The sequence below is a fragment of the Styela clava genome, chromosome 7 (assembly GCF_964204865.1).
Source record: "Styela clava chromosome 7, kaStyClav1.hap1.2, whole genome shotgun sequence".
Classification (NCBI taxonomy): Eukaryota; Metazoa; Chordata; class Ascidiacea; order Stolidobranchia; family Styelidae; genus Styela; species Styela clava.
Genome location: NC_135256.1, coordinates 15460818 through 15488663, shown reverse-complemented (window position 1 = coordinate 15488663; position 27846 = coordinate 15460818). Strand labels below are relative to the sequence as shown.

At 34.8% G+C, this 27846-nt stretch overlaps 1 protein-coding gene across 2 annotated transcripts in view; it reads left to right on the top strand.

The window, feature by feature from the left end:
* The first annotated feature begins 341 nt into the window (after nt 1-341).
* Nucleotides 342-27846, top strand: part of LOC120327565 (uncharacterized) — a 39890-nt gene continuing 12385 nt past the window's right edge. The window contains exons 1-10 of one of the 2 annotated variants that reach the window (XM_039393886.2): nt 342-675; nt 2008-2286; nt 3151-3237; nt 9629-9697; nt 13984-14269; nt 14343-14529; nt 14878-14997; nt 17322-17409; nt 22030-22236; nt 26546-26813. In XM_039393886.2, the coding sequence (XP_039249820.2) occupies nt 385-675; nt 2008-2286; nt 3151-3237; nt 9629-9697; nt 13984-14269; nt 14343-14529; nt 14878-14997; nt 17322-17409; nt 22030-22236; nt 26546-26813 (1882 nt within the window). In that variant the 5' untranslated portion in view covers nt 342-384. The remainder of the gene's footprint in view (nt 676-2007; nt 2287-3150; nt 3238-9628; nt 9698-13983; nt 14270-14342; nt 14530-14877; nt 14998-17321; nt 17410-22029; nt 22237-26545; nt 26814-27846) is intronic. The other variant, XM_039393887.2, reaches the window with a different exon arrangement.

The following is a 27846-nucleotide window of genomic DNA, read 5'->3' as shown; positions in this document are numbered from 1 at the left end:
TTTAAATATTTGTTAATTTATAATATATAACATGGTTTACAAATCTGATAAAATCACTGTTTTACAACCCAAAGGCCTTGTTTTGCTTCGTGTACCAATTACTATAAGCCATGATTAATATATTAGTGGAAATGGATTAATTAAGAAAAAGAACAACAAATTTAAAACAAATCGCATTTGTTGATATTTCAAAGTATTTCGAATTTCTATATTTTTAAACTAACAATGAACATATTGCAATAATTGGATTTAAAGTAAGATTCGATGTCCACGCCCACCTTGCTGATTTTGTTTTGTTGTTTATTGAAGTAACCAAAGTTTTATCTTGGTCATACAGTATCTCCGGTCTATTGTAGAATTACCGACATTCTTACAAATGCCGGAATGCACAAAACTAATGTAATTTTTAACAACGAGCACAAAACATCGAATCGTGCTTCATTAGAATCAACAGATATTGTTTCACTGGTTGCCAATTCTCCAAGAATTGATTCATCGGGTCTGAAGTCGGCTGAAAATTATTCGGACGAATCTAAAGCTACTGATTTTGCTTCGATAGTCTCCCGAGTCATCCAATCAACGCAGGAGAGAAGTTCTGGTGATTGCGGTACGCCAAAAGCCGAGGAAAAAGTTCTACCACCAGTACAAGATAAATTCACTACTTCTAATCAAAAGGTAAGTTTTGGACCATTCATAAAAACATTAAATCTAGTGCCCGGTAATATTCGAAAACACAGTAGAAACACCAGCTATACGAAACGTCGCTTAATTTACTGATATTTTTACGTCGTATATGCTTACGTCGAACAGCAATACGGTTACTATATAGTCATATGGGTTAGATTTAATACTACGGGAAAAGTGTTTTGGAATTCAATATACATTATTGTTGCGCTTCAGATATCGCTTTATGTTTTGCTGTCTCGTTTTGCCTCTTTGAGTTATATATAATCATCATCCACATACGGTAGGCCGAGTTGCACATATCAATTTGAACTTGAATTCGCACGATTGTTGCTTGGTTAAGAGCATAACAAAATAATGCGCTTGAAATGTAAGTTGGCCGTCCTGGATATTGAAATAGACACTGACTCTTGCTGTTCGATTTCTCTGTATTTTCCTGTCACAAATTCGTTCTTACCAGCGCTAGTCAGATTACAATTTTCCGCAATGTTGAATTAATGTTATCGATGTGAAAGAATCGTGTTTTGAAGCATCGATTTCTTGATGGAATACAAGTGATTTAGTCGTGTACTGGCATATAACTGGCAGAGAAACCGAAAGCAAATTAGATTTAGCCTTAGTTTTACGTGCTGTCGCCTTCACCCATCCATCCCGCCTCGAAGTACATAAACAAATCGTTGTACTTCAATTTCGATCGATATAAATGCTTTGTTCCAGGTAGGCCAACTTGTTATTATATAGTATAACCCAAATTCATTTACATACTTGGAGCATGACTGAAAGGGTCGTTCAATGTACTAGTCATCCATGCCGTTACAATTCGCAATAGTGGTACATCGTAATTCAAGTTAGCCCTCTTACCTGGATTTACACGTCTTATTAATGTCTTTTACTCCGACACAAACTTTTTACAAAAGAATGATTTAAAAGCCTATCTTTGTAAACTACAGTCTGTCCGATCGAAGAGAACTCGAATTGTGGTTGATGCTTCTGACCGCCGCCCCAAGTGAGCGCAATTCTAAATTCGTAATTAATTTAGGCGACGGTTAATTCGCGCATAAGTGATTGAAAATATTGCTCGATATATTTTTGAATATTTGGATCAAGCACCCTTTTTCAGTTCTGTTCAATTATCTGATTTTGCTTTACAAGCTGTCCCGACATATTGGACTTGGTTTCGTACAAGAAATACTTCACTCATGACAGTGACACTTTGACGTTTTTGTGTATTATGCTTGCGGATGACATGCGAAAACAATCCGCCTTCTGTGTAAAACAGGCGCTTTCCGCAAGTACAGGCGTCATTTTTGTCATCCGTTTTAGGCGATGCAACTATCTTTGCTGCAACAACAACAGACTGGTGGTTTGAAACAATTGGATAAGACAGTGAATTGCACAGCAGCGATCGTGGCTGGTCATCCACCTGCCGATTCCCCCAATAGCAACCGGGGTGACGCATCTAACCCTAAGGAATCAGGAGGAGAGAATCCAATTGCAGCGGCAATGGTTGCTGCTGCAGCCGCAGCTGCGTCAGGAGTACCATCTGGAGGACTTCCCTTCAATCCAGCCTCGTTATTATCTTCCCAACTCGGGTCACAACAGGTGACACAGTTTTTCTTATGACTCAACCATTGATATATTATATTGCTTTGATCAGATTCACATAACTGTATTTATTCTATGCAACTGTAAAAATATGTACATTGCTTTGTATTTTTGTTTTTGAAGATTCCAGTGGTCAAAATAGTTTGATTAATAATTATTCAATTTTCTGTCCCCAAAATGCTCTGTGCAAGCAAGACTTACGTAATTTTGTTGCAATAGGAAGAATAATATTAATTAATACTCGCCCGCGTGTGCAACGAGAATGAGAAAAAGTTCAATACGCAGTACTGCGGAAGAAATGCTATACAACGGAGTTGATTGTTATTTCCTGTAAACAGTCGGGATACACAAAACCGTGCAAACGTTTTATCAAATTTTCATTAAACGATATCAAGTATGAAATAGTCATGTATTGAGCTTCGGGAACAGCTTCCTTGTTTGGAGAATGAAATATAATACATTGAAGCATTCGGGGACGCCGAACTTCATTTTTAAATTACCGAATATATCCCAGCATAATGCAATTTTTTGTCAACCCCGTTGCCAGAAAACACTTTTTTACCTTCAGCAGCACGTTGCAACCAGCAAATTTTCTAGTTTAACCCTTTTTAATAATAATAAGGCGTAAACGAACAACTGCCCCCGGTTAACAATAGGAATGAAGATATAGTCTCAAACGCTATTTGGACAATCTCAACGTAGAGGGCCTTTGGACTGTCATACACAAATGATAATAAGATGTGCGGCGTTTTGGAATTGTAATTTGAAAATCGTGGCTTATTTATTGCTTCAAAATTTTGTTTAATATATTGTGCAAACTGGAATCATAACATAAATAGTGGTATATTATTTCACTTGCAGATCCAGCAACTGCTATCCCAACAAATATTGTCTCCCCAACAACTGCAGTCGCTGATGCAACAACATCAAGTCATGGCCGCTCAACAGGTCAGTTAACCTTTATTTGTTATTGTATAATAAAAGGAAAACACATCTCTACACCTTAGGCCTTTGTGAATATTGGTACAAATATTTCTTACGCACTGCAGAATTTATCATTGCAAATAGAGAGTGACATTGGTAACATTGTGGTATCTTCGGATGAAATATAACTTCATATGTTTACATTTGGTAAAGTAAATCATGGCAAATTAATATGACTAACTAATTCATTACTCACGTTGGAATATATATAGATTTTTTCGTCAACTGGACAGTAGATGAATACCCGAGATGATATTGAGCGTGAAACGGCGTTATCTATTTTCACGGCCTTCCGCAAACTGACAAATAACACGATCAGTCAGCCTTGTATCGCCAGACTATATATATTTACTTCTAAACAAGTTATATGACTAACCATCGCTCTGGGTATTACAAGATTACAAGCAGATGTCTTTCGAGTTGCAGTTTTTACACCACGTGAGACCGGCCGTTTTAAAATCGCAAGTGCGCTCCATACTTGATTGGAAATTTGTTTCATATATTCTCAATGCTAAGTAACCAATAATTCAGTCGGCGATAATCAAGAGATAGACGACAGTTTTGTTTGTTTGTCCCTTATCGTACATCTGCATCTTGTTTCCTTCGTGGGCGCCAAAAATTGGCGCGGAAAGCAACTGAGTAAACAAGGTCAAAATGCGCGGGAAACGAGTAAATACCCGACAACAGTAGCAAGCGACTTGGAAATGATTCTTCAAACACGCTAATATTTGTGTAATCTTTGTCTAAGAATATCAACGAAGCGACGATTTTTAGTTGCATTTAAGTCTGTAGGTCAATTTATTGCAGTTTTTGAAGTATGGAATATTCTATGTAGTGTTCTTCGAAATCCTGGGTATAATCTCCCACTCTGGTACATCGTCGTATTTTGCCTTCAGGGTTAATTATTGGTCTTGTTGAATGTGGCATTCAATTCATTTTCATCAAACAGGGATCAGAATATAAATTTCTGGCTCTATCGTTTGTTTGGAAATAGGCATTTGTCGTTTTGGTTAAATTCCAAATTCACAGAAGTCACACCTGCGATAAAGCAATACATTCTTACTATTTATTATATCTACAGCATCATCAAATTGATAATAATTGAACAGAAATAGACAGGTGGTTCGGGTAAAATTCGTGTTCGCGCTGTGTACTTTTTTAAATAAAATATGAACACAAATATCCCGTATATTGGTAATCTCAATATTTGATGATAGTAAATTTATTTAATTCAGTATCTTGAAATGACAGTGTTATTGCAATTTTATGTAAAACTTGGCATACTTAAAATTCACCAGAAATATTGAGCGAGTAAGGAAGACAATTATTAAATGCGGACGGACGTGCTACAGACCTACAAAGCAATTGCCATTTTATGGAAACGCCTAATTTGATGAACATGGATGATAGTGACGTGACCCGTGTCCGATTCTGACGTTTTCACGCACAATTGAAATCCTTATCTGTACCTTATTACCGCGTCGACCCGTCAAGCTGTGGCCACTGTGTGCCCATTCGGTCAGTTTTGTCATTCGACTTTTTAAAATATAATAGTTACCCATAGATGGGTTATAGAAAACCGACGTTTGATATTTAGCATTTTACCTTATTCCAAACATGGCAAGATCAGATCCTATCTTCACGTTTGTTTAGTTACTCAATGTGTATAAACACAAACAGGCTCATTTCCTTAGAGACGGTCAACTAATTGTCATCAGTTTTTAATCTGTTTTATTTTTTTACCACTTTCTCGGAAAATGAGTCTATGTCATCAATTTTCCTATTTTGGAGAATTACAAATTTGTGATTCAGCTTACCAAAACAAACATTATTTGAGTTAGGGATGTCGCTGGAAGGCAAAGAGTCGATGACTTATTTTGTTGTCGCAATATCAATTGAAAATGTTTTGTTTGGAAATTTTCTTTTTTAATATTTTCCGTAGTCGTTTACAACAATTTCAGATCGTAATACTGATAATTGTGATGATAATTTTGACTGAAATAAAAAAAAATAAACAAATTTGAATTCCCACGTCTTCGTCCTCTTATTTTTTGAAAGTAATGTCCGCAATCGCCCTCGCTTGACTGTCAGTTTGTTGGTGTGTAATCAACCAAAGTCAGATTGCCCGTTAGATAGTCATACATGGGAACAGTAGCACTCGGGTTGACTGAAAAATTGGTAACTTTCATTAATGTCATAATAATGGAACAATTTTACTGGGAATTTTAAAAATATTAATCAAATTTTCAAATGTCTTTCTAAAAAAAATTTTGTCAAAAATAAATATAGGAATATATAAAACTATTTCTGATTCTATTTATATAATTTTTTTTAAACAGCTACCAAATACCAAAACCCAATTTGTCGTTTTAACTGAAATATTACATTAAACTAAATCTTCTACAATTAATAAATAAGTTACCAATGTTTAAATGCTTAAATGTGGTGCCAAATATTGTACTATTCAAATTTTGTTCAACATGCAAAATTTCATGACAATATCAGGCAGTTATGAGAAATTCACTCCGCTCTGACTTTTACTTTCGGAAATTGGAAACCTATCAAAAATGTTTTTAAAAATTTGGAAAAATGAAAATTTTGGTTGTCGATTTCAAAATACAGCTATATCACTATTTATGTATTTTTGTAAGAATCTATCTATGTTTCGACGTTATCTATTGAAGGCCTCGCCATGGCCCCTGCTTACAAGCGCATACATGATTTGACACTTTTCATAATAATTTTATTATAAAGTACCACAACATGTTCAGTTTTGGGATATTTTTATAGTAATATACTAAAAACAGCAATTGAAAAATATTCCATTGAATGCAAATAATTGAATAACTCGAAACCACATTGTGAATAGTCGTACTAAAATTATCGCACGCCATTTTGGTGGTTAAATTTCAGTTGCTTTCATAATAAACGTTTATACAGTTAAACCCACTCATTCGTTATTTTTCGCTATGTACTACTTATATTTTTAAAAAGGGAATTTCGGGCACAGACGTTTTTCTTCGGCTTTATGTATAGGTCATTGACATATTTAATTAAATGCTGAGCTTCGAATGTCTGTGCTTTCTAACAATTTTTCACCCGTGTAATCTTAAGTTTAAATAGGAGATATTTCATATAAAGGTATTTTTATTTCAACCTCAGACATGCTTGATTTATGAATAAAAAGAGCTTGAATATGATATTTCTCGTTGTTCATGGTTGAGTACGACGTGAAATGGTAAGATATTGCGGCGTACTTGAGCCATTAATAAACACGATATATTGATCGATTTCAGGAAAAATCGCCGAATACAAATCCTGTCCTCTTTTTCCCCCCTAACAACCGGATTTTGTATTTTGTGGGTTTTGGTTGAGGCAGTAGAGCTTTTGTTCTTAAATAAACATAAATCTTTTTTTAAATAACAAATTGTATTGGAAACTGAAACGCTGCAAATAATTATACATACGATATTTTAACTTTCTTTTCAAATAAAAGTGATCCTTGACCTATCAACTCGCTTTTGAGTTCAAATAATTCACATTTGAAAAATTATGAAAATTTTATTATGATATAGTTTTAATAACTGCCTCTTTTTTTGGTTTGCCACCATGATTGACGACATTTTTTAACTTTGAGTTTTAATCAAAGAACGTGAAATACACGTAGAAATTTGCATACTTTTTGTCGTATTAAATTTTAATTTGCAAAGTAGGTATTTGTGGAGTTTTATACCATTCTAATTGGCGAATTAAATATATAATCACGACTTAAAACCTATTTTCTTGTATTTTGTGTGAAGTTTTGCAAATTGGAGACTATACGTCTATGAACGAGTGTAAATAAGAAATGCAAGATAGTCAGGCACGTCAGTGGCCGTTCGCAAAATGGCGTGATTTATGAAAAAAAAATATGTACACAGTGTCCAAAAAAAATTGCCCGATTTTATAGTAATAAATATTGCACGTTATAAATAAATTTTATTGTATAATAAATGAGAACTATAAGCACAATAAGAACTATTAAACGAAGACAAATGTTAATTTATTGTCATTTCAATAAAATAGGGAATACTTTTCTGGACACCTTGTATATATATGGATCAAGTTGAATTGGTTGTTGACGTTACATTTTTCGTCAAGGGTATATCTATCAACAAAAACATAGTATCAACAAAACAGAGTACCCTACGTTCCAATGTCACCCTCTGTCGTTAGTATTAAAAATGAAATACGAAAACGTATTTCATCAAGCTATAGCATAGATAAACATTTTTGACGACTCCTTTTAAAGCTTTTCAAGGCGCCGTCACAGTGGACTAAATTTGTTTTCGCAACTAAAGATAATTAGAATGTTACAAGTGATATATTTTGAACTTGAAAGTCGTTGGTACCGCTACATCTCAAGAAAGTAGGAACGTGCTTCTTTCTAATCAGATAAAGACTGACTATCTTGCGATGTTGAATAACCTCGGAATTTTTGTTAGGTTCAACATGGTGTTATATTCTTTATATTCTTCTCGGTAACATGGGAAATTAATTCCAATTATACAATCAATTAGCGATGCAAAATTACATAATAGCAGCATTGTGATTTTCCGGAATTAGAATAAAAACGTCAAACGGTATTCAAATTTGACCATGTACCATGAATTAAGTATTTTTAGCAATAAAATTAGGATTTTATACCAGTTATATCAATAACTACCAATATTTTGAGGCCAAGATATGCCTCTGGCTGTTTATGCTCTTTCGTCATTTCAAACATAATTCATTAACGATTATACTTGTTAAATATAAATTTGTTTACTGTAAAATAGTTTCAAAAATTGTAGATTAACCAGTTTTTTTGTTATTACACACGCTAGCATTAAAGATATTACCAAAAGCATATCTCGACATTTTATCAATTTTTACCCGACAATAATCACTATGAAACAATCAAAAAATCTCAATTTCAAAGCTTCTGTGTTAATTTTAAAATGTTATCGAAATCCTATTTTCGCCCCCTCCCCCCACAACAACAACAAATCAGTTTTGCGCGCCTCACAAAGTACAAGAGTCTTGGAGCATTCAGTTTCCATAACAAACGCTTGAGATCCTGATCGAATTTATTTTAGCATTGTTGGGTATACCTAAATCAATCGTTTTCGAAATTTACAAGCGTGTCTTTATATTTATATCCTCCATTCTTGAATTATTTGGGAAAATTTCATCTTGTTGTTGATTATCAAAACGGCAATTGACCCAGGCACACCGTCTCACAATCCTTATCTCATAACAGGTTGATTCGGTTTTTATGTACCGTATCCGTAAAATATAAAAAAACGTTTCCGCACAGATCAGACCATTCGCTAAATTTCTAGCATGCATAATGCAGGTACATAAATTTGATATTTTTAAACTCATACCCTAAGTGTATATGAGGTTAATAATGTCATCATATTCATCCAACTTGAATCGTGCCACTGGTCTACATTCTCAGCCATATATTTAACAATTTTGTTTCAATCATCATCTTCACATCTATGTCGTTATGTTTATTGTTTATCGAATGTTTATCGTCTCGAACCATGGTGTTTATTTATACACACCGCGAAGGAAAATAAAGAGTATAAGGTGGGAGGCGCAAAAGTAAACAGCTCCGCAACGATGTTGTTTTTGCTCCGCCTGCGGGCGTATATTTGTTTGTTTGTGTGTGTTTCTTTTTTTCGTGATCTTCTAGCCTTATTATTCTAGCACATCATATTTACTAAAAGCCGCGCTCGTTCGTTGCTCGCGCTCTGGTGATTCCTAATATAATATTTCATCGAGTACGTCGGGCATGGTGTTTTGGTATACAAAACGCGCATGAGTGTATGTTCCGTGCGCTCCAATTTCTGTCGCCCGGGTTGTTTACTTCGTTTTCAATGTGTTGTTTATTAAATGAAGGGAATACGTATATGGAATTTCGGATGTAGATCAAGATTATTGCTAGAAAAAGAGAATATGGATGAAGATATTTAGATAAGCTGTTTGACAAAATTAAGATAAAGGCTCTGTGCTGTTATGTGCCATTAAATAAATAATTATGCGGAATGAGAGGACAGATATACATACAGACAAACGCCTGTCCTTGGGTGAAAACTACTGCGTTCTACGTATGACCTTGCATCTTATACTGGACGTAAACATTAAAATGTCGTTACGCTTTTATTTAATCACGCACTACGGATAAATGAGTCTTTTTATTACGGGATATATACTTGTATTAGAGAACGGGAGAAAGGCAACTAGCAGATATGCTATTTTCCTATTTCATGGCCTTGCGTTTTATTATTTTAGTTGGCTATAGTTTAATATTGGATAAAATTTTCAGCATCAAGCTCAACAGCTTCAAGAACTATATCGGCAGCAACAAAAACATATTCACGATATTCAGATTCAGGTAAGATGTTTTTGTTATACACTGTTCGTCCTTTTTTACTTCGGTTCCTTATTTTTTTTACTTACGTAATCGCGTGATGCAGGGTTTCATTTCGATATGACTTTTCTGCATGAGATGGGTAATAAGTAACGTGTACGTGACGATATTCCTGTCCTATTTCTTAACTTATGCGAAAATGAAGAAAATTTATTCTAACCTTGAACTTTTGTTTGTGTATGATTGTACCCAGATTTATTAGAAATGTACTAATCTTGCACAACTAAGATCGTGTTCTCTCTATATTAAGATCGAAATAGTCTTTTTCGTGAAGGGGGGGGGGGGGGGGGATGAAAAATCAGTATCACGTATTCCCGGTTTTTCCTGAGGTAATCAAAATGTAGTCAAAATATATAATAACAGCATCAAATACTTCTGAAATTTTATCAAGTATATTGCTATTTTTTACAATCCCGGAAATATTTCTGATACAATCACCACAAACCTCGCCGTCGCCCTAATTCCAAAAGTGTCTTTGCTGATCTATCAACTATTTTGAATACATCTATTTTATAAATAACATTGTGATCTTTGTTTAGTTCCATAGCAACGTTGTGTTGGCGATTTGCGTGCAAATAACTTGTCATATTTAAATATAGATAGTGCAGTATGTGTCTTGAAGGTCGCAAGTCAGGTTCGGTGTTTTGTGTAAACAAATAAATTACACTGGAAATAAATTGTGGTTGATTTTAGTTTTTGACATATGGTGCATTTTTCAAAAACTTCGTATGTACAATAAAACAACCTTTGTATGCAAATTTATTTTGAAAAGCGTCACACGCGATCGCCCACCCGGAGAAATGTGAAACGAAGACTTTCCAATAACTAAGCTATATAAAAACTGTGTAAATGTGACATTACCCCACGAAGGCTTATGTAATTTCAAAAATTGTTATTGTGTTTATTTTTTTAAATAGTGATGTAATATATCCAATGAATAAAATTCTTTGTATGTCAAGCCGAATTTTTGATTACGGTTGATAAATTATCGTTCGTTATTTATTATATACCAAACAACTTGAATATGAAAAAGTTGGTTAGTCATCCAATAAAAGATCTACAGGTTTGATTCATAACTGGACCGTTTTCATGCCCTATATCGAATTATGCTTAACCCAACTAAATCCTTATTCCAATATTGAATGAGTTAGTGCCAAGTAGTTGTGATTTGCGCAATTTACCGAAATCCTTCATTGATTTGTTTGTCTATTTTTTATGTTTGTTGGTATAACGTTGAGACATGATGAATGGATGAATCATGGAATCACGTCGCCGATAGCGGGAACCATCTCATGAGTTAATCTGTACCTGATTATACTATGACTGTTATTGTTGGCATGAGTGAATTCGTTATTAGACTTCGAAATGCATTTTAATAAACGTTTGTCCACTGCTAGTCCGCTGCCCACGTTTCCCCTTATATCGCCTTTCCCGTCGAACGAGTTATTTACGCTTTTACATTAACTTGTACAGAATAATGATGTTAAACAAACTACCTTTCCGAAAACGTCGGATAATTAAGACGTTCGCCAGAGTGAAAAATGTCCCCTGTCTGGTATCAGGGTCATCGAGGGGTTATCGGACCGCATGGGGGATCGTTTCTCGCCCGATTGATGACGCCCCGAACTGTTTACTTTGTCTGTTTTTGTTTACGGCTTTTCGCGCATACAAGTCTCTGCTAATGTTTGAGAAATTTGCTATGGATTAAATTTGGACCAGGCGGAGATAAGAGGAACTTGACCCTGACGACCTCAACACTATGGGAAAGTGATCACTATCGCCCGCAACCATGGTCTCTGTTTATTTAAGGTTCTGTGTAGGTTTGGAAACCGTGTGTCAAGTATAAGTATAGAACAAAACGCAGCTCTGGTCAAAATTTATCATATGCCCATATGTGTTTGCGTTTACTAACTTCACTCAGAGTAAGCTTGCTGGTATTTTCACCGGTTAACATATCCCGCTGTTATAGCTGTACTGTAATTTGCATTTTTCATCTCCTTTGATAGACTTATTGTGTTAACGCATGCTTCATTACCACGACAAGAAAATGTGAATGATGACCGCCGGATCAGTAAACAACCACACTAACTGGAAAAAAGAAAAACCAATTTGTTAGCGGCGCCATTACAATGAGATTGCACCAGTGATAATTAGGGCAAAAGCTATGCTAATTTACAAAACCAATTTCTGACGTCACAAATCACAGGGTTCAAGGTGTCTATTACGATGCGCTTGTGTGAGTTCGCCGCCATTTTTAAAAAGTAGATATTCAGTCGATGAAGCACATGCGGGTTTGAATGCGCTATAAGGAAAGCGCCATATTTATTATTTCATGTTTGATTTTGAACTTGGAATCAAAATTTGATCACTATGCAACACCAAGCTATTTTACAGACGACAGTACTGAAATAACCGCTCATTTTGCATGCGTTTCGAGTTGTCACAAACTTGTGTAATGAAATTGGGTATTTCGTTACGCGCTGTTTCATCCAAACCCCAAACACGAGGATGACACTCGCACACAATAACTTCGTTTCCTGTTTGAAGTCATATTTGTATTTCGTCTGTGTTCGACTTTGCAAAACCGAAACATTGCCATCAACATTTCATCTTTTCTATCTTAGAACTTTGAGTACTCTACCTAATGTGGCCAAGTTTTACAAAGTTAAGGTAACATCACGGGTTCAATCACATCCAAGCGTGGTCCTAACTCGATGAGGACCGTTGAGTTATTGGCATAAAATTGGCGGAGTGCATTACGCCAATACATAAAGGGCAAATTGTTTTCTGTTTTTGAACTTGGGAAAATCAACATCACAGGCGCGAAAATTCACATTTCCTATCTAATTAGTTTCGACTGTTAGAGTCAAAGTTCACAAAATCAAATGTCACTTTGTCTTTTACGTTTTTTTTTTTTTTGATTTTCACAATTCCTAACAAAAATAATTATTTTCTTTTCTCATTTCAACAAACCCTTCAAAGAAAATGTAATTACTTTGCGGTTGAAATTGTTTTACTTTTTTGGATTTGTATCTCTGACAACCACGTTTTCAAGTTCAATTCCAAATGCCCTCTCTGATCTTTATCACCTTTTCTTGTGTATGTTGTTTTGCATTTTTGTTTTTATGCATTTGAGAAATGAATCGTAGTCCACTTACTTTTTGTTTGAAAACTTGCAACAAACGTAGTTTCAATACAAGGTTAATCGAAAAAAAAACGTCGAATGACATATTTTGTCTAAAAAATAGCTGAAACTTACTCAATGGAGCTCAAGGATAAAACTGAAGTTGCCTTTTTCTGGGGCTGGATTAAGGGTCCAATGTACGTACAAATTTCGTAAGCTATCTTTTTGCTCTCTCGAACAAACGGAATACGACAACGACAAAAGTAAAATATATCTCCATTTCTAATATTTAAATAAGCTCCCAATTTATTTCTATGTACATATATACTGTCATTCTCCCTCGTAAACTTTTTACCTATCCTAGTCCTTCTAAAATTAAGCAATGTGAGCCTTTCAATATAACCATATCCGTTATTTTGATTTATTTTGATAGATAAACGCGCTAGGAAATTAGAACAAATATTATTGTTTTCTTTGAAGGTGAATTCAAAATGTTAAAAAAGCGGGTCTTTACTAGTATTTTTCTATTTTTATAAAATAGGCCAGACCCAATTTAGAACAGAAGCTATAGGAGTTCGAATTAACTGGGGACCACAGTTGTTCGTTATATATAAATTTGTATCCAAAAATGTTTTCGAGTTGAAGTTCAATTGCCCGAGTGATTGGCTAGTGGGTTTCCGATATATCGTCTTCATTCGCGTGTGTTTTGGTAAACAGATTGTGTTGTTTTGATAATGGCGGTCTTCCTTTCCGTCTTACAGTATTTTGGGTTTTCATGCCCAAATGTAGATGTGTATAATGGTTGATCTGAAATATTCAGGAGACAAAATGGCGTTCATTATTGTTTTATTTATTTATTTTTCAGATTTAATTATATAATAGTAGCACGCCCTAACCTTGTCAAACTATTAGGACGAATGGTGGTGTCTCCCAAATGCCGTGTCCCTCTCATCTCACATATTGACGTAGCATTTTTACACTTCGAAGAGATGAAGCTATATTTTTATGATCTTTAACAGTCATACAGTACTGGATTTCATTTCAATTTATATATATATACACGTAAAATCTCTTCGTGTCAAATTCGAAGTGCGCGCTCAAAAAAGTTTTTTTTTCTATATTTCAGATGACACGACAGCATGGCAAACGTACGGGAGCTGCTACAAGCGCCCAAAATGATCACAATAATAACAATAATAGCGGCGACGAGGGCAAGCATTCCGGGGATCAAAACCAACAAGCCCTTCAACAACAAATAGCCCTTCAGCAGCTTGTTCAACTCCAGCAAATGCAGGCTCAACACCATCAACAGCAGCAGCAAGCCGCGGCTTTGCAACAACAGCAGCAGGGTTTAGCCGCTGCAGCTGCCGCAGCACTTGCTCATGGGCGGACTTTACCACCCCTATCGTCACGTAAGTTTCAATTCAAATACCGTAAAAAAATTTTTACTTCTCGAGTATAACCGCTGTTTTATATATTTCACAGCGGAACTGCAGCAAATTTGGAAGCAGATGACGGAAAGTGCTGCATTTCAAGCGGCAGCGGTAATGGCGGCTGCATCTGGAAAGTCAAGATCTGCTGATCACTTCGATACACAGTCAAGTGAGAAAATGTTTTCCTCTCCTATAGAGGAAAGAAAGCCCATCGACAGGAACGGCGATTCTGCCAGGAGGTATGTAAAGTAAAAATAGCAATAGTTTCAAAGGTTTTATGTTTGGTAGAACTCGAGAATTGAATATGGATTGGACCTAAGTTCTGGATTCAAAGCTTCGATATAAAATATTCCGGGTAATTTTCTTTTTAGAATCACACATTTTCAAATTCCATTAACGATAATTAACTTATAGATTTATTTCAATTTTTCAACCTGCATTTTCGAATTTTTGCAGAGACCTGGCTCGCGCAAAAAAATTCTCACTTATAATTTGTGTTCGTTTTCTGAAGATGTGTCACATATTTTGATGATGTTAAGTTGAACATTTGCTACCACATTTTATATACCAATTATTCAAAATTTTAGAAGTTCCCGAGAAAGTTCTCCTGGCACTATGGATCAAGGGACAGCATGTATATACGCACACGGTGTTTGTAAATGGCCTGGCTGTGACACTGAATGCGCAGATCAAGTCGAGTTTCGACGGTGAGTTATTTTTGCATGTGGTAAAACTAGAAACATGCCGCTAGAATAATGTAACTATTTCTTTCAACTTGTATAAAATCCTAATCTATATGGTAATGACTCCAGTAATCTTTTATCAAATAATTAATTGCGACCAAAAATTTAAACAACCATCAATGTTTCCTTTCATGGTATATATATAAACATGTCATAAAAATAAAAAATCTTCATAAAGACATACGAAACACGTTTAGGACATCCACTTTATTCACCAATATTATAATTAAAAGTTATTTTGTTACCGAGTCTTGTAAATAATCACTTTAAATTGGCGATTATGGCGGACATCAAAGGATGCCAAATCGGGCTAATTCCTTGTAAGGGTTTTTAATTGATTGTTTTAATTTAGCTTTGATCAGATTTGATACAAGCACGAAAATTATTATATATCTATAAGCCAGGCTTGATCATGTCTATACTAATATAATTTCTTATAATTAAAATGTCGCTATGTTATTATTAAAGATAGCATGTGTAAAACACAACACGGTAATTTTGAAAACTTAATATCCGTACATAAAAAAGTAATATAGTTCCTTTTCTTTTTATTGGCATAGAAGTTAGGTGGAAATGTCACAATTAGTGTATTATTTCACAGTATTTATGATTTCGAAAATCAGATTTAGTTTCAGTTCACGTGAAATTCATATTTAAAGGTCATTTCTTTACTATCTGGACGTTTGTATTATTTTGTTACCCTCTGAAAGTCGTCACAGACAACTGGAACAGTAGTTGCATGTGAAATGGATAACTTTTTGATCCGAATCCCACCAAAGGAAAATTCAATCGCGATCTCATTTCGAATCCCGAATTGTTGTTCTCGAAGTTCTGAAACGGGATTAAAATTGACATGACATAAGCATATTATGGTGTTAAAATATGTGTTCACTTCATACTTATGTTACACCCAATTCGAGCATTTGATCAGCATTTACTTTCGACAGAAGCATGGTTTCAGTCTCTGGGAGACAGACGACAGTCGCTTAGTCTTCAAGTGGGTTTCGAAATAAATAACAACAAAACGTTATGTTCTTGCTTTAATTGTGGGTTATCTTCACCAAAATCGCTCGTAATGTGACACGATAGATCGCTAGCACGCTTTCATGTTCAATATTAAATCCGACTGGCAGACGACGAACCTACTAATTATTATTTGCAGTTGCTTTATGACCTTTGTTTTTATTTTAAAAGTCGTTTCCGTGGCTCTACCGCTAATTTATACTTTCGACGGAAAGTCGGCAATATCGTAAGTGTAATATGTATGGCCTATCCCATAAATAACCACTTGAAAGTCGCCATAATTCATTTAAATTAATGATTCATATTTTAGGAAATTACCGGTATTATAAGCTTAATATATTGCAACTTCGAGCAGTCTTTTTATAAAATCTTACATATGGATTTACTCACTAAGTCACGCTCTCTGTCGGTTAGAAAAGTCCAGAATTCTGGCGTTACGTTGTTGATCGCGTTAATCAAAATCAACGCAGCAAATTCTCGCCTTTTCTCGAATTATTGCGCAGGCACCTCACACCTTTGCCCGACCTTCCGTCCCTTAGGAAAATAAACAAGGAATTTCGGCAGATGGTCAATGTTTACACTGTCTTTGATCTGCCCTTTCTGTTCTTTTATATCACAACAAAACCATATTTTATTTGTATTTTCGTTAATTTTATTACATATCAATTAACGATGTACCAAGCATAAATCATACATAGCTCAAACGCTTTTGAACTATCGGCCTTTTAAAATATATCAGATGACCATATTGTGTCATTAAGATCCGAATTCAGTTTTGTATATTTATTGATATTTTGTGCCATTGTTTGTTTGTTTTTAAATATTATTGTTTATATTATAAGCATGATACTCGTTCAAATTCATTTTGTAGCCCAATCAATAAACGAAAACAATAATAATTGCTCACTAAAAATTTAAAAATACGGGTTATGCAGACAAAAAAATCATCGGAAAAATTGAAAAACAAAAATCAATTACGAATCAAATGACAGACGGCAATGGAAGAAATAATTTTATCCGTTGGTATTATTCATACCCATATTGTCTTCTTATATGAAATCATGCATCTCTCACACATACTATCGTACAGTTACAATTCAATTTCTGAATAGTCCTCACCAGGTATTTCACACAAGTACTCCGAACAAGGCAAACAAAACAAGCATTCATTTTGATGAATCTGCTCAGCCTCTCATATACCATTTTTTACACCCTTGTTGATTCACTATTTCTTGGTGGCAAATTCGAATTTTGATTTATTACAGGCATTTAAATCAAGATCACAGACTCGATGATAAAAGTACAGCGCAATGCAGAGTTCAGATGCAAGTCGTAGAACAATTAGAAAAACAGGTTAGTGGTGTTTTCATATTATTCTGATTTGCATGGCGTAGTAAGAGACTAAATTGTATGTATATCAGTTCAATTCGTTGAATGTTGACAATAAACATGACAGTGAATGTGGAAGATACGAACGGAGTAAAATATGAGATTACGATATGGAAATCTATAACGTTTTAGTTATATTATGTTCACTTGTTTGGGAGAGTGATATTATGAAATGTTTTGCCAATTTTCTCCGAATGAGGCTTTTGGGCAAGCAGCCACGGATTGCTAATATAGAGCTGTTATGCAATTTGCCTCCTATCATACGTAACAGGCAGTTGGACATACGCGAAATATCTTTTTTTTTTAATCTTATAGTAATGCGTTTATTCGATCACTTGGTACTCCTGAAGTATGCACACCAAGATGTCGCACAACCTGAACCCTAACCTGGTACACAACCTGAGTTCAGGTTGTGCGCCATCCTAGTTCGCATACTTCAGGAGGTCCGATCACTTTATGAGTGTGTAACCGAATTTGATCATTGTGGTTACACGCGCATTTTACAAATCTTATGTTTAACTACTACACTGTTAAAAAATTAGTAAATATACTAATTTTTCTAGTAAATTTTTACTAATTTTTCGTTGAATTTTACTTTCTACAAGAGTATTTTATTGAAATCACGTAACTTGCTTAGCTGAGCCAATCAGGGTGCTTGTTTGTTAATAGTTTACTAATGAATAGTAATTTCACTGATCAGTTATTAATTAATATAACAGAAAAGTAGTAAAAATATTAGTATACTTGGAAAAAGTAAAAAAATCTAAGATCCTCTAATTTACGAGTAACTATTCTTTCCAATAAACGAATTTATCTACCTACGCATGCGATATAGTCACGAAGCAAATTTAAATACTCCTTTAGAATTTCATCTAAATTTTGCTCTGGGTATTAATTTGAATTAAAATTTCATTATACCAGTGCTTTACAGTCAACTTTATAGTAAAATACGGTCAATTCAAGATGACGTCTCGAGTTTTAAACATATGACTCATACCAACCATGTACCAATGATAAAATGTGTCTTAAAAAGCGCGCTCCAACCTTCGTCCATACTTGAATTTGTGTCACATTTTATTCAAAACATCACATTGTCTGCTACCAATCTGTCACCTATTTAGAGTCGAAGTACATTGAATAATATGGCAGATTCGTAAACAAAAACCATAAACAGTTAAACAACGCTAAACAATCAAATCTGCGTTCAGTCTTTTCGCGGGAAATCGCAAATAAATAAATAAATAAACGTCAAAGATGTACGCAGAATTATACCGAAACCTTTACGCCGTATTAGATAGAATCAACTCGCTCAAAAGCTTGAGTATAAATTATAGTTCCACGCAGAGCAGTGGTTAACCCATGTACGTACAGAAAAAGAATAGTCCCTAAAGAAAAATGTTGAAACAAATTATGAATTCGTGAATACTTTTTTTAATATTTGGATACACAATGATGGCATTGGCATTTGAGGGACCGTCATGTTCGATGATGACAATTTGTGCACGTACATACATATACAAGTAGTCCAATTTCGGTTTCAATTCTGAAACTCCCAAAAGTAGTAGCTAACCAGTTATTAGTGGAGGCTTGTACTGAGCCTTGTTTGGAGCAAAGGTGTGAAGTTTTCCCTTATTTCAAATGGAGATATTTTGATGTTGAATGATGATACATGCAAATTTTGATTTGTAAAATTTAAATGGCGTCAAAAAAAATTTCACTTTAAAAATTTTAAATTTTTAGAATAGAACAAGTAAATTTGTATAGTCAAAATTCCTCGGACATTCCCAATGGATATGATATTAGATTGTTAGATATATATAAACCAGTAAAATATATTTAACATGCTTTAGATGCAAAGTTGTAGATGCTAAAATGTATTGAGAGGGTTAGTAAAAAATTCATGTTAATCTGCGTGGGATTATTTTGCTGGTTGTTTGTGGGTCGACATAAACCATAAACACAGTTTACGCCTATGATCATATCAAATTTCGAAAGATTGTATACGGACATCGTTCTTTCTGACAGAATTGAGTACTTTGTTGGTTTATTATGATTGCTATATCTCGTTTAATCTTCAGATTTCGCCCAAGTAAAATTACCTAAAAACTACGTTAATTGATCTTCAATTAGACATCAATGCTCGTTAAAAATTTGGCGTTCTAGAAGTATGTGTACCAATATGGAGGTAACTAATTTTGTTCGCCTACTTTACATCAAGTAGGCTAAAGGGACTGAAATAACCTATGGGTAGGGGGTATATCCACTTGGCTAACACAGACAGTCCCCGAACTCGTAATAGAACTAAAATAAGGAAAATCGGAATAAATTGTGGCCTAACCCCAACCTGGTACACACACTATACGGAAGTACCGAAAACTTTGCCACCATACAGTGTAAAAAATTTTTATAAGTAACAAGAGAGTGGTGTTCGAATATAAGGGCACACACAAGGGCCAAATGACTACAGCAATATCAGCCAAATTGATGTCTTATGTAGGTGTGTACCGATTGTAATACGAACAAAAATACTTCATGTCTAATAATATATGCAATGTCATTTCAAACAATTCGTTGGCCTATTCATTATCCATACCTATAAGTACACAGTTGGTTTACTGCCCAGTTCTATGGAAAGATATTTTGAGGTTATAGCGGAGTGCCTAATGTGAGGAATACACAGCCAACAGGTTTTCGGTGGATTCAGATGATTTTATCCTTCTTTCTAAAAGATTAACAAAGTCTTTCATCAAACACAGTACCACCACATTATCATTTTTCAATCAGAAAATAAAAGCATAATGTCGATCGGTCTTTGATTTGTCCGATGTTAAATATTGACGACCAACAAACAAACACAGAACAAATCGTCTGCGTCCGATTCTTTTGTGACTAAAAACGTGAAAGCAAAATCGTGTGTGTGCATCTTCGTTCGAACAAAAGATGAAATTATGTTTTCCGCTTTCAACGATCGATGATAACGAAACACGCCCAAATAATAATATATTGTTGCCCAAAAATCAAAAAAAAATATATTAAAATATCATAATATGTTAATATATTGAATTCGTTTGAATTGAATTTTCAACAACAAAAGACATAGCGACTTCTTTTGTGTTGATCTTCGTCGAAAATCTTGATTGAGTGAAAAACCAACAATGATTACATTTACAAAAACTTAAGACCTGTTACTTGTGTTTACTCATAAAATGTACTCCGCCAAAGAGCCTTTACCAAAACGATGGTTTTGACTCAATGATACGTGTGTGCATACGTTTATTTAAACTAACCTGGGATAGCTACAATGAATTTTATAGCAAAATGTTGCCACCAATGCCTGCTATGTTTCAGTTAGAAAACAATTTGAATGGATTAAAATGGAAACCTTATAAAAAAAGGAATGAAATGGGCAGTGACTGCTTGCTCAGAGTATTGTTCTGAGAGCAGAATGAAGAAAATGAAAAAAATTATCATATGTTGCAATTACCAATGATTTTAACTAAACTCGAATTGTTCGGAACGGCAGTTCATTAATTTAGGCCGTTTTATTTCAAAATATGACCATAGGATCGCCCGGGACCAGAGTACGATGAATGAAAAGATGTTATTTTGTAGTTTTAGGAAAAATGATCTAGTTCAATATCTTGTAATTCCTTCTTGAATGTAACGCATATACAGCACTGTATTCAATGTAGTTTGATTTATCTGTAATAATAAATTATAGCAACGCATTGCCTTTCAATTTGATAAACTAAGGTTTTCCGAAGCAGCGATCGTTGTGTGAATGTCACCGTCTTTGTAAATTGCGTCAATAATTGTTTGTTCGCATTTCGATTCGCATGATTATTGTGGAAAATGCGTAAATTCGTGGTTTGTTGTGACGTTCACAATAACAAATAAGAAACAGATATTTATTTTAAGTAAGCTACAAAGTTGAATCACCGGTATGTTTGCTTGCAATATTTATTTGTCCACGCACATGTGGTTTGTCGATACATCGCGTTTGGGATAAGAGGATTTAATTGACAGAAAAACACTAGTGTAAATGAAGTTTTAAAAAGTTTGTCTGTGGAAATTTGAATATCAAGAAACAAGATTATCTGAAATAGAAAGTTCTGTATAGAAAACCAAAATAGGAAATGATCCTATGCTTTCGAAAATCGGTGTATTTTATTTGTCCTATCCATTCACATTCATCTAGTTTTTCTTTTTTATATGGTTTTAACATACCTTATCTCCGAACAAGGCTCTGCACTAGCAGTTAATGTAAGGAGCCACTATTTAGGAACAACTATGTTAGCTAAGGGAGTACTATTTTTTGTAAAATAGGGGCATATCCTATACGCCCTTGCCTACCAATTTATTACACCCAGGGCGATGAGGTTTGAACCAGATGTTTTCAATCTTCAACGCTAACACAGTTCAATATTTTAGCCACAAGACCATTACGCCCGCCAAATTATTTTTAGTACTTTTGAGACAGTTTTGTTTAATTCTGGGTAAGTTCGTCCCCATATTCAAGTATATCTATGCAAAAGCAATTCATGAATAACAAAACTATAAAATATATTCAATCATTTTATTCAGTTAAACAAAGAACGAGAACGTTTGAATGCAATGATGTCTCATCTACATAACATGGAAGACATTAGAGAGCAACAACAGCAACAAACACAAGATAACCCGGGAAGAAATAGCCAGGATTCTGACGATATTTCTAGATTGAACGATCATTTAACTCGACCTACGTTACTGGTACCTGATCATCATTTGATGTCCGTATCTCACGCATTGGTAAGATGAATGTAATTAGCAGGGATGGAAGACACAATAGTATGAATGCACACAGTCGAATTGTGAATGTTGCGAAAAGGGCATTCAATTTTGATTCCACAACTGTTCTAAATGTTCGATCTATGCTTCTGTTTAAATGTAGATATATTTCTCTAAATTTCGCTCCGTATTTACACGGTATCCCGCTATCCTTTATTAATACGGTCTTGCCACATCATGTTGGAACGTCGTGTGGTATATTGTAATTAAACATAGAAATACAAAGTTCATCAGCGAGGAACACACTTATCGAATTTACCATTACATACCCGGCCGAGTCTTTATTTTAAAGAAACTTCTCAAGTTCGGCGTGTATTGTTGTTCAAGTCTTCAAGAAGTGTGTGTTTGTTTGTCTTGTTCGTCTCAAGTAGTTCGTCCCAACTTAGAATGTAAAATTGCGCCCAGGTCGTGTCTCAAAATGAACGCATAACTAAAGCTTTTTCCTTGCCAAAGCACCATAGTCAATCAACTCAAAACTTCTTAGACACTGCAAACAACAAAAATTACTTTGGATGATTAACTTCTAAACAAGTTTGAAATTTCTGAAACCACTCGACAACTTTGAGCGTCCGTTCGAGCACACTTAAGATTGAGCTCCGAACAACAACGATTCGTTTTAAACATCGCTGTCACCGACTTCTGGATTTTTGTTTATTGCGAAAGGTGTTCCCTTATGGATTTTTCTATAAGATGTCCTCAAATCATCACTCTCCACAAGCATCATCCAGTAATATGCTCCCGGAGATACTATTTTAAAAAGAATTGAAAACTGTTTATATTGTGTAAATTATATAAAGTATTACGGGTACCTTGATGCAGGAAATTTGATACTGAGTACAATATGTGAAGAGTTAATCGTCTTAACTCAACACTGTGTGGCAATATCCCAAACATGCAGTAAAACACACTGTAAAACGTTTTCTCCGATTGTCATGCCCTTAGAAATGGCTTATGCAGAACTCACCATTGAATCCTATGCAGACATGGCCCATTGTCCATTCGAATAATTTAATCGCGAATGCGCTCATTTCCTTACAAATTTCTAGAACAGAAACGAGATGTATATAAGAAGTTGGAATATGAGTGGGTGATAATTTTCGAGGGAACCAGATTCGTGCTGTTATTGCAGTTTCTGGATATTTCAACCTAAAAAGAAGGTTCAAAATGGCTTGTTCAATCTCCTAGGTTAGAATCAGATATGCTATCAGTACTATTCAGTATTTAATTGAAAACTGTTTTGCAAACGTGCTATTCATCAACTTATGTATTTTAAGTAGTTTGTTCCATATTTTGTGTGGGAACACTTTGCTGATACTTGAGTTTGTTTTTCATTTACGATTTACAAATCTATTACGAAACCTTTTGTTTCTTCGCACAAGCTCTTCTAACCGAAACAAAGACTTCTCAACGTTCTTGAAGCCCTTTCGACTTGACCTCGCAAATAATGAAAAGCTGCATCAACATTTCACCTCGCTTTGTCGCTTTTGTGCTGCGTTCAGCAATCGATTAAATCGAACTTGAAAATTAGTTGAAGAAATTGTCTTTGGCCAAGCAGTTTAGATTGAAATTTCTATAATCCGAAAGCCTGATCTAGGTAGTTTAAGGGAAAATGGTGCCAAGTTAATATGGAATCACGAGAAACTGTAAATCTGCCTATTAATTCACACATATGCGAAACCCAGATTTTAAAAAATCCACCCTTGCCGTAAAATCATTGTCGAAATCGGTAAAAAAACTTTTGGCTAAGATGCTACTTTAGCATCTTATATTCTATAGTAAGCAATAGGAATGGTCCCTATCGTCCATTTCAATGCCGTTCAAGGTGGAGGACTATTAGATTGCTATATAAGCAGCGGGTATGATTTTGAAAAAGTTCTATAAGATGTGTACTGCCAATATAATACAATACTTTGTACTTTAAATGATTTGAAAAATATATCTATCCTGATACTTCTAGCCAACAAATTTTAGTCGATGACAAATTGCCCAATTTGAACAGAATTGCATGGTGTTCAGAGTCAAAATTCCCATATGGCCAATCCATTAGACGTATAGAATCTACGTTGTAACAAAAAAGTACGAAAAGAGCATAAAATATCTACAAACCCGTAAATGTAATACAAACAAGACGCGATAATCCACGGGGGTGAATTGTCGCCGCCCGTCGTGAATTTCGAGGAATAAAAGCCGCCTTAACTTCGATTTGTTTGTAAACTAGGAATCAACAAAAGCCCTTTTCTATCCAAACGCAGGTGCGAGAGCATTAGTAACTCGACATGATATATTAACTCTTTCTTTTCAAAACATATGAAACTAAATTTGTCATTCTGGTTTGAGTACCATGAAGTTAGTTATAAAACCTTTTGAAAAATAGTTTTGAAATGAGTGATATTAAACCAAGTAAGTTGCAAAATGTAACTGCCAAGCCGATTTTGATTGTTAAATAGGACTTGAGATATGATTTCTATTTATTTCTAGGATAAAAAATTGAAAAGTCAACCTTAATCATGAGACGAACCATGGTCTATATCCTCGCCCGGTAGCTATTCCAGTTCGTAGTAGAATTTCGTCGGTCAACTTTATAATTTTAGATTATATTTTTTACCCCGAACAGTTTTTCTCCAACGCTTTAACCACAAGGCAATTGTACATATATGAGGGTTAAAGTGATTGGAGACCCTTGGAATTTGACTTGTAAGCATACTCCATGCGTTATTATCAAACAGGGCTAATAATAATAGCAGAATATTAATAATTAATTTGACCTATAAGACTGATGTAAATTTGGCAATAACTGATAATGGGACATACGATTGACTGATGGTATGATAATTTATTTCTGTGAATACTGATATTTTGTTTGAAACGGAAAGTTAACAGGTAACGATGACTGAGTGTTTGACTTCTGTCGAATGGGCGTGTAAACGCCTTTGTTCTGTGTCGTGTGCACAATATAAAAATTCCATAAGGTTTTTGTGGGTGCTGAAAGCAACTCAAACATGAAAATTTTGTAAAATTAAGCTACTTGAAATTCAGAGTTTCAGGACTTCGCCTTTTCAAGTGTACCTAACGCAACAAATGCTTGTGCGTACAAACAAAAACAATGACATTCGCATTTTGTACCACACTGTTAAAAATCAGCATTAAAATCAACTTGTTTTGTACTTCAATATTCATAGTGGCTAAATGCGCGTTAGACTTTTGTACATAATCAAGTATGAACCACTAATAACTCTATTGATTTACCGTCAGTCACGCATGGCAGAATATATGTTAGTTCACGCAAACACTTCAGGCTGAAGTGTCTTGTATGGGAGTTAAAACAATGACGTCACCAAAGTCTTATTTATTGTGTACCTGGTGATATTTCAACAACATATTAATAACAACACTTGTCGTCAAGTAGTACACCTACACTGTAATGAAAATTCATTGCATCAACTTGAATTTTGAAGTCTTTCAAGATTGCTGTTACAGGAGCTTAAAACCGCCCTTGAGCAAACGTTTTGGTGGCATTTGGTGTTGTAGGGAATTCGAATCAATGATCTCGCAAATTTTAGTTGAATTAACGATAATTTTCATAGTGTATGACTCCATCGTAATTACTGTAAAGTGTGAAATAAAAATTGAATAGAACTTCCGTGATCGTAGTTGAGATTAATTTTTATAAATTTATTATGTTAGATTTACCATTGGGCCAAATATTGCCTTTGCATATGCGGTGTATTATTGTCAACGATGGTCAAGTATTTTGATGAAATGTCAGCAAAAAATGAGTAACTTTCAAATAGCTGACAATTAATTATGTTTTTTGTTTTCGAAAACATTTCTTTGTTTCAGTTCGTTTTAGTGTCTTCTAAATATTTATGGAGTCTTTTGACTGTTTTTATCTTTGTTTCGAGGCCAGTTCCGTCCTGTGGTTCACCACCTTACTAAAATTGTACTATAGTGCCTACAATGTAGGTGGACCTTACCTGATTGAAAAGCTCACTTTTTTGTTTTCAAGCAGTACATAGATATTGTCATATTTATCTATAGTATTTGCATTTCATTTGCAGTTCACGTCTTGTGTAGCTTGCCCGGAAAATCCAGCACACTATCTCTATCTATATGAAACAAACCAATATGTCACATAGAAGGAATAGGGTCATTCAAATAACGATTGGTACCATATCTCCATCCCCAATTTGAAATATATATTATATACTGATAATTTAAACCTTCACAGTCCCGTATACACATCCTTCTTTACACGTTTTTTTTTATCTAGACGCAGCCGGGAGCTCATATCATGGGTCCAATGTTCAATTCCATGGCTGGAAGTGTTCTGGGCGGGGCCGGATCCAGTCTCAGCCTTCCAGCTAGTCCAAACGGATTTTCGTCATCCATGTTATCGAACTCTCTCTCGCACTCTCCTCCGAGCATGGCATCGCATTTTTCAACAGGTGGGTCTGTGAATAACCTCAGTGGAAGAGATCCATCTGCAATGGTGCAGTCTACAAGAAGAAGACATTCTAATGCTATCCCAATTTCTGCAGGTATTTATTATATCAGCCCATCTATGTTTCTTATCAAGACCCTTCCAATATCAATACCAAAAAAGCAAACTAAATGGCACAAGAGAGAGATCTCACCCCAATATAAAACTGTGGTTAATACTGAAATGCCTAATAATTTACTTAATCTGTATTGTGGCAACCCGTTAGCAAAGCTTAGAGCTCGTCAAGTTCAATGCGATCGGGAAAATGATATTTTTGTGCTGTGTGACTGTGTCAGAAATATTCTGTCTTTTGATTTGAGAACGCAAGCTCCTACAAGAAGCGTCTTAATTGTGATAATAGCGAAATATCAGATTGAAATTTTTTTCAACATTAATCCAATCTACAGTTTTTTTTAAACTTGACTTCTGGAATAATTCTATTTTGGATATAATCTCTTATGTTTTCGGATTTGTAAACTTTGTGGTCTACTGTTCATTGCAATAAGTCGGCAGATCTGATTAATGCTTATTGAAATCCATCCAGCGCAGGTCTTTTCTCGGTAAAAACGCTGTAAATCAGGCCTGTTGAACCCATATTTCTCGTTTACTCTCTTATTTCCTGTCGACAGCTTTCAATTATGCATGAGCATCCCATTAAACGGCCGTTTTAATGTTTTTGCTTCCCTGAACCGATGTGGCGGATTTTACGCCTTTATTTACACTTTATTTAGTTGCGGTTGCATCTTAGTGCAAAAATCCACTCGCTCATTTTGCATACAACCAGCTGGCAAATTTTCGTGCTAATTTTTTTATTCCTATTTCAACACGCACTTCTTTTATTAATTTAAAAGCATATCAAGTATGGGGAAGCGAATAAACGAGATTTTCGAACTTGATTTGTGATCGTATCGGGGTTTATTCATAAATATTACAAGCATAATTGTTTATGTGTTAGATGAGAAAAAATGCGTATTCTATGTGTATAGGGAAAATGCAAAATACGCCTGACGAATCAATTAATTTCACTATCTTATCGCCTTCGAAACATTTCGAATTAGTTATCAAGATTTTGCGCTAGATATATTATTCAA